Source organism: Ciona intestinalis, chromosome 9, assembly GCF_000224145.3.
Source record: "Ciona intestinalis chromosome 9, KH, whole genome shotgun sequence".
NCBI classification, from domain to species: domain Eukaryota; kingdom Metazoa; phylum Chordata; class Ascidiacea; order Phlebobranchia; family Cionidae; genus Ciona; species Ciona intestinalis.
In genome coordinates, this window is record NC_020174.2 from 592,629 (window position 1) to 607,776 (window position 15,148).

General features: G+C 34.4%; 1 protein-coding gene and 1 long non-coding RNA gene across 2 annotated transcripts in view; one reads left to right on the plus strand and one right to left on the minus strand.

The window, feature by feature from the left end:
• Positions 1-513: 513 nt before the first annotated feature.
• Positions 514-4,537, minus strand: LOC101242065. The gene is made up of 2 exons (XR_182110.4): positions 3,805-4,537; positions 514-2,198 (listed from the first exon to the last, which is right to left on the minus strand). It is a non-coding gene; the product is annotated as an uncharacterized LOC101242065 (long non-coding RNA).
• Positions 4,538-6,186: 1,649 nt separating this feature from the next.
• LOC100186247 (syndetin) overlaps positions 6,187-15,148 on the plus strand; it is an 11,654-nt gene continuing 2,692 nt past the window's right edge. Inside the window, exons 1-19 of the mRNA XM_009861244.3 lie at positions 6,187-6,436; positions 6,788-6,952; positions 7,340-7,465; positions 7,832-7,902; positions 8,153-8,306; positions 8,666-8,770; positions 9,166-9,285; positions 9,587-9,721; positions 10,218-10,341; positions 10,638-10,791; positions 11,123-11,330; positions 11,710-11,880; positions 12,262-12,365; positions 12,837-12,929; positions 13,229-13,343; positions 13,622-13,726; positions 13,944-14,047; positions 14,399-14,495; positions 14,883-15,082. Of these exons, the coding sequence (XP_009859546.1) occupies positions 6,392-6,436; positions 6,788-6,952; positions 7,340-7,465; positions 7,832-7,902; positions 8,153-8,306; positions 8,666-8,770; positions 9,166-9,285; positions 9,587-9,721; positions 10,218-10,341; positions 10,638-10,791; positions 11,123-11,330; positions 11,710-11,880; positions 12,262-12,365; positions 12,837-12,929; positions 13,229-13,343; positions 13,622-13,726; positions 13,944-14,047; positions 14,399-14,495; positions 14,883-15,082 (2,396 nt within the window). The 5' untranslated portion in view covers positions 6,187-6,391. The remainder of the gene's footprint in view (positions 6,437-6,787; positions 6,953-7,339; positions 7,466-7,831; positions 7,903-8,152; positions 8,307-8,665; positions 8,771-9,165; positions 9,286-9,586; positions 9,722-10,217; positions 10,342-10,637; positions 10,792-11,122; positions 11,331-11,709; positions 11,881-12,261; positions 12,366-12,836; positions 12,930-13,228; positions 13,344-13,621; positions 13,727-13,943; positions 14,048-14,398; positions 14,496-14,882; positions 15,083-15,148) is intronic.

The window sequence follows — 15,148 nt, forward strand, 5'->3', positions numbered from 1 at the left end:
AGTTACTCTGCGTTATGCTTATATTAAGACTGATTGAATTCATGTCAGGGGACCAAGCCATGGTCTCATTACCCCATTTTGTCACCACATATGTAATCAACCGATAAGCTAATTAATTTATTAAATTTACAGAAATTAGAGAGTTTATTCCCAGATACTACTTCTACATAACCTTAAACTAAAGTGGGTCATTGGGGGTGTAAATGATCAGATTTGGTGAGGTTATCCACTTTAAATTTAGGACAAGGTATAAAATAAGAATTTAAGGGGTTAATGTTAGGTCTTATTAGTTAGATGTTAGGCCATTTATTGTTTTGCTTCTTTGTCATAATTTGACATTTATCATTGAGTTGACATTGGACTTTCTTCAAGGTTTAACTTCTATAACTCTATTGTCAATACACAACATTAGTGGTAATCATGATGCTTATTTGTTTGTCATTGATAAAAAATATTAGTTAGTTCATTCAAGATAGTGGAGTACAGTCAGTGAAAATATACTTGGGTTATTCCATAAGGTTTTGTAGCATGGGATGCTAAGGGACCCAAGCATTGAGCAGCATTGGCCCAATAGCTCAACACCCATGAAGCTTCAATCGTTTAGTGACCACTATGTTAGTGTAATGTATTTTAAGGTGTCTTGTTCTAGTAGACATAAGCGAGATACGCCTTTCAGTATTAAGCATTAAACCAGTTATAATTACGATGCAAGCGCCTAACCACTTTAATTCACAGCACCAAATGTGCTGGGGCAATACAATTTAAAGTATTGCTTTAATCAAGTGTCGATTATTATAAGTGTACGAGTTCTCTGCTCTGACCACACGATGTCAATAGCATGTTTCATAATAATGTAGATCTTTTTGTATTCATGTTTTTATGACCTAAAAGGAAAAAAACGTTTACCATTATTAATGTAAAAATAACAGATTTAAAGCTTAAAATGCACAAATATTAGAATGCAAAGTAATAAAAACAATTGTACATGTAACTGCATTGTAAACAGTGAATTTTGTGTTAAAACAGTAACACGATATTTAATTTAAGTACATGGTCACCTCACATTACGATGACGTCACACTTATGACGACGCGATGTTACGTCACAGATTCTCCGCGAAAAAACTTCGGATTTTCAGATTGCTCAGAAATCTCCAACGATCACCAAAAGAAACTACCTTGTGAATTTTACTTGTATTTTTCCTGAAAATTCTTCTTATAATAGCCGAGTGTGAACTCCCATCAATCGCATGCAGAAAACAGGCAAAATCGTATAGCGGCAAAGCAAACGCTTCTCTTGCTTGCTTGTAAGAGAAAGTAGATCAGACGGATGGTGACGTCACCTAGCTCGCGGCCCTTCTTCGTTTTGCCTTCTTCTCAAAAGTCGCGTTACAACGCAGGGTGCAGAAATAGCAGCTGGTAACGCTACGGTGCAAAGATTATCTGCCAACTAGGCAGAATAAACAACGTTCCTTTGGTGATAACGTATTGATGACTAGCCCCGAAACGCAGTTGAGTAAACAACATTGTAACTTATCGCTGATACAGTGATACATCTGGCTCGAAACAAAGGCGTCAAACGACGATACTGGCACCCGAATTAATGATAAAAAAAGCCATCCACCATTTCCGCTGACAGAAAACACAGACCAGAGCAACCATCTAAAACCACCATACGTGTGGAGTAAAATAAATAAATCATTTATTCCAAAAAATACCTGGTCTTCCAAATCACTCCACTTTAACAAACTGTATTTCAGAAATCATTGTCTTAAGTCCGTCCGTTATTTCTAGGTTGTTTAGAGAACCAATCGGTTCCACTACTCTTAATAATAAATTGTTCATCACAGCTGTATTTTCAATTAAATGCATTCCACTTAAGAGTTACGCCACAACTAATCACCATAGGCTCTTGCCATTTGATATATATGTAACTATTATTGACTGCTTCAAACTGTTAGAACTTGCATATTATCACAATGTTGTCAAGTATGTGTATAACACTTTGTTAGATTGCAAGATACATATGATTTATGTTCTTAAATTTTCAATAGGAATTATGTTTAAATTTTCAGAGACGACATTCTATAAATGTAAATTGAACTTCATTTCACTATAAATGCAGACTCAGGAAAGACGAATGAGTTTGATTAATCATTGCGACCAACTGTTGTCTTCATTGTATAAATTGTTTCACACCTGAAAAAGACAATTGATTTAATCCATGTACTCATATCTTTCCTGTACGTAAAACAAAAAATATTTTCACACAGTCAAATACATAGAAAAAAGGGAACCATGAGGTGTTCGAAATAGAAAACCCACGCTATAAGCACTGTCGCTGCCCTGCCTCACGAGGATAAATAAGCTATGTTTATTCATTTAAAGCTTCAGGGTTAGAGCATTAAACAAAATAGTTTATGTGAATGAAACATTTTCAGTTTTATGAAGAGGACTTTATGCCAACAATGCCAAGTATACATTTAGGCTTTCTAAAATACTTTTGAAACTTTAACCAGCAAATCTGCCATTGCATTAACGATTTTTTTGGACTTACAATAGTGTTAAATTTGTTTTGGAAATAATTCTTAATAAGTAATGAAGTTTTATGGAATATTTACACCACTGTAGACAATTTGAGCCTTTGCCTTTGTAATTTTTAAACATTCAATGCTACAAATGTGCAAAGAAACATAAGCTATATAGTTAAACTGTTTTAAATATTGCATTTACAAAACATTTTTCTAAAAGAATTTTGGATAAAACATGGCCCATGGGTTCAGTGGTAATCTTGTAACTGTTAACAGCGTGTAAAGGTATTGTATTTGTCAACAAATTTAATTTTCTGTTTATGGTTATTCAGGAAAAGCAGTACACAACAATTAATTTTAGTGGCAAATTTATACCAAGAAAACATGAAAAATCCCATTACTGTTATCTGGTTTGCAATGTTTGACACAAAAAAACACAATATTACAACTTACAAGACTAAATCAAATATGTAAAGCTAGCACAAAGATTAATGCATATAAAGTGGAGAATTGAACAAAAAGGAAACAGAAATTTTTTGAACAGTACTTAATCATAAAAAACCTCTATTTAAATACTCAAAACTAAAGGGGTTCGCATTTCTATAACAGTTTTAGATATTTCAGTCTACCCATTATAGAATCATTGAATCAAAGAGGTAATTGAAATATGGGTTCCAGAATTTTTTTTTGTTGAAGCCTGCATCATTTATAATAAGAAAACAAAGTAATTTCTACATACAAGTATTGAACATGCAGTTGAAATAGCTTTGTATGTCTTATAAAGAAGCCAATAAAAAGAAAAGTTACGCTCATAACGAGCATTAGGCTATAGAGCAAGCTTTTTACAAAATCTTTTTTTTTATATAAGATTACGGCTTTTTACAAAATCTTTTTTATATAAGATTACAGCTTTTTACAAAATCTTTTTATATAAGATTACCGCTTTTTACATATAACCCACTGAGGAATTACACAAAAACATAATATTAAATGTTTCAATAGGAATTTGCATTATAAACACTCAAAATGATACAACTGGACATAAAACATTTTCGGTTACAAATAATAGGTAACCAACCTCCAAAAAAGTAAAGATAACCTATAAAAGTATATTGTTAAGTAATATATTTTTAAAAGTAGATATTTTGGTAATCTTCAACGGAGGCTTCAAGAACACAATATTGAACAGTTACACACTTAACAACGAAGTAACCTATTTAACACATTGGAATGACATTTTATATGCAACCTTATTAAAACAAAGCAAAACTTACCTTGGGCAAGATCATGCAGTAGTTTTGATCTCCCATCTTTTGAGAACCGCTGTCACATTGCAATTAAATGGGAAAATCCATCACAATTTGGTTTTACGTTCACATATTTTAAAAATCATGGAATCTAATTTGCTATATCACTGTAATAAAGTACCAGGAGCAGTATTATAGAATGTTGGCATACACAATTTTAAACGGACGATTATTTAGTAAAAATACGTGTTAAGCAAATTACCAGACTTGAAATTAAATTTTACACCTACATTCGGTAGCTTATGTTGGCTTTGAATGTTATACTAGATAAACTAAATATGGAATACAGGGAAACTTAAGTAACCTAATGTGAGCGAAACTTACACGTTTTTTTTTCGAAAGGCATATAACACACAAAATATAAACTATATAAAACAAGGAGACAAAATATACAGTTTATTAGCATCGTTTCAATTTATTAACGCAAACACAATTCAATATTAGAATCAAATATAGTTTACAGAAGAAGATTGAGGTAATTTCACTTCTGGCTTGTCCGTCACCATTTTGAAACCTTACAACTTTGTACACGTATTTTTTTCAATAATACTACTTCAAACCAAACTTTACACTACGTTTCCCGTGCCAATAACGTTAACTTAGTTTTAAAAAGTACAAAAACCGGTATACACAGTTCTAAATTGCAACAAATATGCGCAAAACAGACCAACAACTTAGAAGCCTTCGCCCTTCTTTCTCACTTGTGGAAAATGGCTGCAGTGAGACTAAATTCACGAATCCCGTGATCAACGGTCGGCAATTTGATTGGATGATTCGGTCACGTGCTTTTGTTACGTCAGCATCACGACTTTTGACATTGGGCAGCTGCGTGAACGCAATTAATACGTTTTGGGGAGTAAAGAGATACGAAAAGTTCTACTTCCGCGTCCCAATTGAAAATACTACTTCCGCGTCCCTCTTGCACATTTGATAATAAGGTAATGATAATATTTTATCAGGGCTTATGAAATATAATAAAACATAAAATATTGAAAACTTCACCAGACGCAGTGTCATACAAAAGGGACACCGGATATGTGTACAATGTACATCCTCGGGGTAAAATACAAATCAATCTGTTTGCAAAAAAGGAATGTCCAAATAAATATGTATTATTGTTTGTGTTGGTACGATCGCGTATGTTGTATGGACGCCCATACGTAGCACAGTTCGTATCTAAATCGATACGTTTTGATTCTGATGCAATATAAAACGGAAATTTTAGAATGCATACCTTTATTACATTCTCTTTACAGCATTGTGACGTCACAAATAGTAAAATTCTAGAATTAAAATTGACCAATCATAGACCAAAATGCAATTTCAAAAATGGTTTTGACTTGGTTCTTAGTTCTAGAACTATTTTTTTCAAGCAGTGGGGTTGCAACGAAAAATGTAATCTTAGCTGAGATTTCAACTGGTAAGTGCACAATACGTTACCTGCGCGTATCATAGTGTAAGCGTAAATTACGTATTTTACAGTCGTATAGTGATTATTTAGATATTGCGTTGCTATATAGCCTAAAAATGCAAGTGGTTTAAATATCACCTACTAAGTAACACACATGGTAACTCATAAGCTGGCACGAGGTGCACGAAACAAAAACACTCGTGTTATAAAGACTGTCGTTTTCCGGCCACGCGAGGATAAAGTGAGTTACATTTATTTATTTTTTAAAGGTATTTTTAATTAACGATGTGACCCTTCAGTGAACATTAGCAACAATGTTGGCATCAGTGAAGCAACAAACACCATTATCAGTTGAACAATGAACGACGTATTCTACGAGTTTGGTATGGTTTTGTCTCAATAATGTAGTGTATGTAGCATACACTGCCTTGGTGTAAACACTAATATGCAATATAAATGTAACATGATTATTCTCGCGGGACGGGGCAATAGCAGTCGCTAAAACACCGATGTTTTGTTTCATACCCATCTCGCACCCGCTTTAGAGTTACCGCCTATGTAACTTTGTGGGTGATTATTTTTAAAGTTATTTTTTTACGGCAAAGAATTAAGGCAACCCTGGGTTGTCACTACACAAGCGCAAAGGCGTCTCCGCGCCTAAATATAGCCGATTAAATGCGGCAACGGTACGGCTAGTAATCGGACGCAAAAAAATCGGTACGGTAACTATGCTCATCGGGAGCGGTGTTGCACACTGCTTGGCTTTCGGCGACGCGTATAAACTACCCCATTATCTACTATATACACAAAAGTGTATAAGTTTACTTTTTACGTGAAAAAAAAGCAGAATGTATAAAATTCTACCCCGAACTAAAAGCGTAATCCGCCTTTTTAAGAAGATTACGCGTATTCCGCAACCGGGCTGTAAAACGGTGCTAAATGAATGTTTACATTTGCTTTGCGTATTTTCCGTCCGAGTATGACGGAATATATGTAAACTATAACGATTCATAATATACTCATAGGCCAAGAGCTTGATGTTATGTATGTCACATAACTAGTGGTTTAAAGTCAGTATATAGCAAGTTTAGGTCTACATATTGAAGAAACAGTTTTAGCTAGTTAGTTTTAACATTGTTAATCATGAAGAAGTTAAAGGAACTAATTGATCAAGTTGGAAAACCAACGGTAAGTCGTGTGACTTTTATTGTAACATATGTGATTTAACATTCGGTTGGTATACCTAGACTTTCATTATGTACAGTGTCTGTGTATCAAATCAGGTATAGGCACTAAAGTAAACTGCACTATATTTAACAGTAGTGGTAGTGGCTGCCTTTATACTTAACATGTTAAATAAGCCAAGCTGCCATAGTATCTATAGTGGACTAGTGCAATGGCACGTAACAGAAATTGTTTTGACACTCAAGGATACTGGGTTCAAGTTTTGGCACTTCTACCTTTCCTGATGTGTTCTTGTGCAGGGGAAGAACAATAAGAAACATACATTTATTGTAATCATGTTGCAATAAAATACAGGTTTTGAAACAAGACAGAATAGACACGAGTGCAATCCAAGTCCCACATTATGTCTACAAAGAAGTTAACAGGATCCGAAACCCCCAAGTCGATAGAGATACAATCGCCAGCATAAATGAGGCTTTCTTTGTAACAACTACAGACCCGGATCAACTAGAACTTGAGGTATTACTTTATTGTTTACATGAGACAAGCATAAACTCTGAGAGGACATTTTTATTATGCAGTTACACTCATGGTCCTCGAACATAAGGACTTCATTGATTAATGTGGTGAATGTGAATGCACTTTTGCTCTGCTTAATGTTTCTATATACACCTAACAGCAGGGTAAAAGCAGGTTTATGTTTAAAACCTGGGTGCTAATAATATCACCTCTTCTTTAAAAGTTGGGGTAACATCGCTAACATGTCATTCCATCTTTGGCTAGGCACATCAGTTTGCCATAAAGTATTTTACCAACCTAAAAATACAATGTGTAATCTGGCAGATGAAATTTACTAGTTGGTCCATGTCTCAACACCAGTAGTTAGTAATATGACTAATATTTCAGGCAATGCCGGATAACTCAACTTTGGAGTTCATAGAAGCTAGAAGGGAAAGTCTTCAACGTCAACAGAATGCTGTTTCCAAAAAGTTATCAGATGTTATTTTACACAACCAGCCATCTTATATAAAGGTATACGTTGTTACTAGTGAACTGGTGCCAATATTACCCTCTGTGAATTGTTACTTTTAAGGTTATTATATTAGCAGAGAGCGAAATTAAAAGTGAATGGTTTGGGGGTGGAGGGGAAGGGGGAGTGATGAAACCAATTTGTTCCATTACTTTTGCATATTAACAATTGCTGCGTTTGCCTTTTTTTAGAAAAATATATTTTATTTGGGGGTGACCACCCATGCTATCACCTGGGATGTGTGTAGTGTGTATTATAAGGCTATAAAGCAAGTAGCGAAAAGTAATGTTCAAAATAGAGTTACACCCCTAAATCATGGATACGTCCCTGCATAAGGCACCAATGTTAAAACAGTTTATTGATTTCAGGAATTGAAAGAAGTGCAGGAGTTACAACGGAGCCTGCATAATGCATTTGTTATATGTAGTAATGGTAGAAGGTAAGATTTATATGGATGTCCTGTTTTAAATATTCATGTTCTGTATTCTTACTTCAGTTTTATCGAACGACCTGGTTATTATGTTTCTTTAATATGCCAACTTAAGGTGTTTCTGTAACTACATCTTCACCTTTGTATATGCTGGTTTACAAAATGAAATTTAAAAATGCTTTGCTAAAGTATGCCGTGATCCTCCTGTGAATACCTAAAAATAATACATATAAATGTAGAATTATTTTTTTGGTTTCAGAGCCTTAATGTCTGTTGGTGTGAGGTGTAGCACTGCGAGTTTGTCTTTACTTTCAAATCAACAAAAACGTGAATCCCTTTTAACCTTATGGGAAGCTCTGCAAACTATAAAAACACTTCAACATTCAGATGTCAGGTTATCAGAGCTAATGGAGGTAAATAGAATGTTGTTGTCGAGAATTGTTTTCTATGTGGGTGTGGTCTTACACTACAGCATAGGACATCGGCTTTAGGCAAGAATCGGCCTGTTTCTTTGACACCCAGAGTGCTATAAAAAACATTAGTGACAGATCACAGGGTTGTGGAAATGTCTGTTAAGTGTCTTGTCAAAAGACATATAGGCCTATCAGTATACCCTAACTTAACTGCTTCAATAGAATCAAATTTTGATTTCAAGACCACATACTGCTCTGTGTTCTTCCATTGTTTATTTCTATACATGTAACCTGTAGCCCCCACCAGCATTTCCTATATAAACTCATAGATAAGTTAAAAACCTATCTAAATATTTTAGGATGAGGATTATGCTGGTGCAATTCAACTCTGTTTGGAATGTCAACATGCTGCAGCCACTTACAAGCATTATCATTGTATTAAAGATCTCAGTACAAAGTTACAGGTAATGGTAATCTTATAGTGACTGGTATAGAACTTGGGATATTACTTCTGTCTAATTTTACATGATACATAGGCACACAAAGCAATTTTTTTTGTTTTTTATCATACTCTAGGGGACAAACGGTAATTTTTTGTGGCTGATATTGTTTGGTAAAGTATTGTATTTAACTTTAATTCTTATGTATAACAGGGACACATAATGTGGTAAAGTACTGGGTGTCTGGTATAAAAGTATGTTACCACCTATTGAGAAATGTGGGGTAGAATTACTGTCAAAATTAGCTATGGCCTATGACCATGAGGTTCGTGATACCTTTATAACCTGTTCCAAACTCATACAGTTTATTATTAAACCTTTATGTATTCATTCCAAATAATACCGTACCGTTTCCACAGGACACACTGGAGTTAATAGAGGAACAGATAGATGTAGCATTATCAAAGACTTGTCGTTTATTTGATCCAACTGTTTACACCAAGTTGCAGCAAGGATATCAACTTCTTGGAAAAACTCAGGTGTTTACATTAAGCCTTGCAATGTCTGACTGTGCCATTTATATGAAACCGAAGTGTGTGCCTTGTGGTACATACCGAATATGCTGCATAGCTTTCTACTTGTATATGCAAAGACTTTGAAACTCCAACATAAAACATCTGCATAGATATAGAAGTTTATCCCTTAAAATCACTGGAATGTTAATGGCACTTAGATCAAATAGGCAAACATGACATGTATACTCATAGTTTAAGCTAACTGTTTATTACTGTAGTTCATCTTCCCATTAAATCAATTAACATATTCTTTGTTATAATATAGTCAGCAGTGGACCAGTTACTGATGCATTACACGGCCTCTATTCATAACACTGCGTTCCAAATTGTATTCGGATTTGCTGAGCTATCGAAATGTGAAAGCAACCTACAAAAGAAACAATACAAAGACATCTGTTCAGTAAGAATGTGCATTTATCTATTTTGGGCTCAATTAATTTCAAGGGTACTTATCTAATAGTGGATTTTAGATAGACCCCAGTTTTTCTTAAAATATCAAGGGTGGCTCATTGTTCACAGTTTTATTTGGTAAGTAGACCAAATTTGTTTTCGAAAAAATGTTTATTGTTATTTAATTCAACCAGTTTTCTGTTGATTGTTTATGATTAATCAGCTAATGTTTACATTAAGTTTCAAAATTAATGCTACCTATTGTTACATATTTAGTAGGGCTGGCCTAGCAGTAGAAGTTAGTTTGACTTTGTAGGCCATTATTCTACAGGTGTGCTATCAAAATTGAGCACAACACTTCTACTTATTAATAATTCATACAAATTTATTCCAAAAATTGCAACTACATATCCATTTAGTTAGCTAATCTTTAGTCTTTATCACTCTGATGAAATATATGATTCTAGACCACTTATTCTAACTAACCAGCCAACCTAATGTTTTAGCTTATCAACAAAGACTTTTACATTCCGTGCTTACTTGAGCTGTGTAAAGGTGTTTGGTCAATCATGTTGTGTTACCATAATGCTTCTAAGTGGCATCATAAGAACCAAGGTCAACTTACTGATGGTAAGAATGTGTATGTTAGGTTCTTGTGTATCTTAGTATAGTAAGCATGTATGTACATACCATGGCTGTTTGGTCAATAAGAAAACAGTAGACACTTTCAGTGTTTGTATATACTGTAGTATTTGGTGTATAAGAAGACTTACTTTAATAGCTAAAGTCTATATGTGGTAATAAAGCCTGCATAAACCCAATTGAGACATTCATATGTGGTCTTCCTATGTTATTTGTGGATAGTCAGCATAAGACCTATTTTAAGTCCTACCTGCATCATTCTTTTGACTTCATTAATATTCCAGACGATATTAAAAGTTACGTGAACGGCAAGTTAGCTCATGGTCGCCACCGTGTGTGGAGTGATGCCCAATCGAGAATCAAAACTTTTATTTTATCTTCGGAACTAAACGGGTTCAAATACGATGACTTTATTATGATTCTGGATATTGTGAAAAGGTAAAGATCTTTGAACTTACAACATTAACAGTTATTTCCTGTCTTGGGTTAATAGTTGTATATATAGCATTAATCCACACTTTGATATTTTAGCCGGAGCAAAAACATAAAGCCCAAAACACTTTGTCATATAATTTTTTTTTAAATAATAAAAGCAAGGATCTAAAAGCTGCTATGAATGGTAAATTTTAAAAATTTTACCAAAAAGGTAATTATTTGTCACAAATCCTGCCTAGTTTTAACACCCTGTACCATTAACACTATTCTAGTATTTTTATACCCTACCCTGCATGATCCAACACTATTTTCACACCTTCACATTACCCCTCAGGTTTATAGAAGTTGGTGAAGACTTTATAACCGACCCCTCCAGCAATGAGCAACCGATAGATAGTTTAACTGAACCCCTGAGGCAGCAAACCCTTTCATATTTCCACTCTCACCATCGTACAAGGTTGGATGAACTCCTAATGTTCCTCGAGAATGAGGCGTGGCAACCGTGCCCGGTTAGATCTTCATTTACTGTGTTTGGAATGGATGTAAGTTGCTGTATAGAATTCACAGTATAAGTGCCTATTGATGTTATATTTGTTTAAGTTTTATCTGAAATCTGATGTGACTTTGTTAAAACGTAGTTACACACACATTGTTGTCAAATATTAGAAACTTAAAATAAAACTTAAAAGAATGATGTGCTGGAACAGTTTAGTATATTAACTGGCTTCTCTGGTGTTTATAAAAAAGGACCATTATATGTATATACTATAGATAATAGATATTTATATTTGCTACACCATTAGTTAAACCTGATGTTTGCTGCCTATTTAGTAGCACTTGGTGTAATCAATTACCAAGTGTATTTAGAATAAACTGCTTTTCCCACTGTTGTTTATCTAACTCTTAGTATTTACTTCTTAGGAATTCAAGTTTTTAAAACAAACTTACCAATTGACCCCAAAAGATGATCCCAATACTGAGGTCACGACCCTTGACCCAGGGTCAAGATACTTTGACCCCTTTAACAGCGAGGGTCATCCTTTTTCGGACCTTCAAAAGTCTTCTCAAGATCCTGATTCTAACAAGCCAAAGGTTATTGTTACAGCACTAAGTTTTTGTTTTCCCCAAAATAGTTAGGTTTAAGTAGCCGTACCTATGTTGTATGTATTGATGTACTGCTTCTAGTAAGCCTGGAAGTTCAACTGATAAAAGTTGTTAACACCACTGAGACAAATACCACGTCTGTGATGAATACTATCACCAAGTTTGCAGTGGAGTACTTTGCCATTAATACTCTGCAGACTTCAACTCTTTGGTGGTGTGTTCTCTTACCCAGTTGTAACTAATGGATTGTAGCTCCCAAGGTATCAGAGTAATGAGTAAACTGACCTAAACCTCCGATCCAATGGTGTGCTGTGTAGGGACTCACCCACATAAAGTTGTTAATATCACTAAATTTCATGAATTTCACAGCCACGATATGATTCATATGAAAACAGTGATGATGAAGATGATATTGATCATGAATTATCACTAGATTATGTTGATGAAAAGACAGGAGAATCTCCAATGTCGGGGTAAGCTCTTACTTGTATATAACTTAATTACTTTATTTTTAAAAATGCTTTCAAGTCATAAGTTTAAGTATTACTCTTGATTGCTTGGAATAGTAAAATTATTACACAGATAGTAATTTAAAGAATCAAATTATACAGTTTTTTAAATGATTAGGGAAAAAAAGGAAAATATTGTTGAATTAAGTAATAAACAATTATCTTACACATTACGTTAATTACACCGATTACCTATTTTCTATATAGTAGGGTGGGGGAAGATGGGATACCTTTAGCACATAATATTTGCATATCCAATAAAATGTGTTTTAAACAATTAACAACGGTGTATAGGAATCGTAGGGATACAGTTTTATAATTCTTTGAATCTTCTTTGTTTACTAACAAATGCAACGAGCAAATAGAATGAAAATGTGTCCCATCTCCCCCACCCTACTATATATCATCAAAACTACATGGCTATCTTCCACACAGATCATCATCCACTCAGTCATTAAAGAGTCCAAGCCACCCTCATGGTCCTGTGCTTACCAATACAGCTCTGCATGTGCTTAGGTTATGCGGGAGGTATGGAAGCTTTGGTTTGGTATTGGAGTACCAAGCCATTAAGCAGTAACCTGTATTTAACTTTCTTTCTCTGTTGCCACGAGAAATATTATAATGTTGAAATTACTCTTCTGATTTAAATACTCTTCTGCTAAAAATAAAAATATCTTTTATTAAAATATACATTTGTTTAGAAATCAGGTGCTTTATGAAAATAAATTTACTTTTAGTAAAATAAAAATTTAGAAAATCACAACAATACACTCTGCTGCGATAGATCTTAAAACCTAAGATTTTAAAATTATGTTTTCAATCCCCAGTTACCTTAAAATGTGTGATGTGTTGCAACCAATTGCATTAGATGTCGTGATTTGTATGTCTCAGTTGTTTGATCTTTACTTCTATGCTGTGTATGCATTCTTCTCAACTGATGAGGTAAATATTGTTTAGTTTATGCGTTTCTGCTGTTACTGTGATGATACCATGCAATGTTGGATACAATAACTTGTCAGAGAAAATATATTTTGCTCAAATGCCAAAGTTATAATATCTTATGGGAACCCTTGTTAGACTGTGCCCAGTCGTTGTTATTACTACAATGCAATGTATTCACAGCCCATTTACATTAGTTATTATAGTTTATTCCAGGTCATGCATGCCAATATTAATTGATCATATCTATGGTAGATATCTAAACCATGTTTTATTCAAAGGAAAAGCATCGATGTCGACTTGATCGTCTTCAATCGACCGTAACCCACATAGAAACAACATTATTTACTCCTGAGGTTAACGGAAAAGCACCCAACGCTCAGCAGGTGAACATTTACTTTTTTTAACAGGGATAGTTAGGTGTATTATCTCCAAAACAAAACTAACTTTTTGGTTCCATTTTTGCTGATTAATGCAGTGTAGAAAATTTCCGGGTAGGCCTACCTTCTTTGCCACCCCATTCAGCTTGGTGTCTGTGGACTCATTCCTTTACAATGTTATAATCCAAGTTATGGCTCAATAAACATCCTTATCAAATAACAGGAGATGCCTCAAATATCCGTCCCTACCCTTTCCCCTGCTGTTGATTTAAACCAACCCAGCTCGTATTATGGAATCACTGAACGCATTGTTGCAACTGAATCACTGTGAGTTTGAAACTATATGAAATATCTCCTATGGAGTTTTAATAACCTGAAAAGGATGTCAAAACGCTGGTACTATACAATTAAAGAATAAAAGGGGCTTTATCATACTTCTTCATGTGCCCAGCATTGGCACCGTATAGGTTGAAAATATTTTTAAATTCAAATACTGTATGGTAATGATATATCCAAATGAATGCAAGGTATAGTGGTGCTACATGAATATTACATGTTTAATTTGCATAATTTTTATTATATATGGGCAGGGCAATGTCCTTCGATAAGTCAAGCCAGGGAATTTGGGACAGTTCATCTATGGTTTGCAAACGCTTGATTTATTACTTTGTATTTCAGAATTTGTCTTGCCAGCCAGTTTGAATTGCTTCATAAAAACTTAGAAGAAATGATTCCTTCTTCTAAGAAAGCTTTTCTGCAACAATTCTATTCACAGGTTTGTATGGAAGTTTATAAACAATAAATATTTTATGTAATCTGCAATCAGATTATATCACAGCGGTCACAACATCATATCAAATTATATCATAACCGGTATTGACAGCGAGCATGAGGTGCTTGAATACATAAGTCCCCCCTGTATATCATGACAAATGAATTACTTTATCCGCGCGTGGCTGGAAAAGGACAGTTGTGATAACACAATTGTTCTGTTTTATACACCTCGTATCAGCTTAGTTACCACGTATGTAACTTTGTGGGTGATTATTTTTTTTTTGGTTTTTTCATTTTTTTTATTGTATGGCTGATAATTTGGACAACCTGTTAGTGACCACTGGGTTGGAGCAAAGAAGACGTAAATAAACTACATGTTATATCTCAGACGGTCCGTGCAACAACTGATGTCCGCTACCCTTCCTACCTTGGCATCGCAATCCACTCGGTTGACGTGGCAACCACTGTTAATAGGATGTCTATGGTGAATTGGGACGTGCGTGAAATAATGTCGCAACATAACAACTACGTGGATTTACTCTTAAATGATCTTTCTAATTTTAGAATCACTTTGTTTGGCTTAGTGAGGTATGTATCTAATTCTATAATGTAGTATGGGTTTCCAGTCAGCATTCACTCTTATCCCATTTGCTA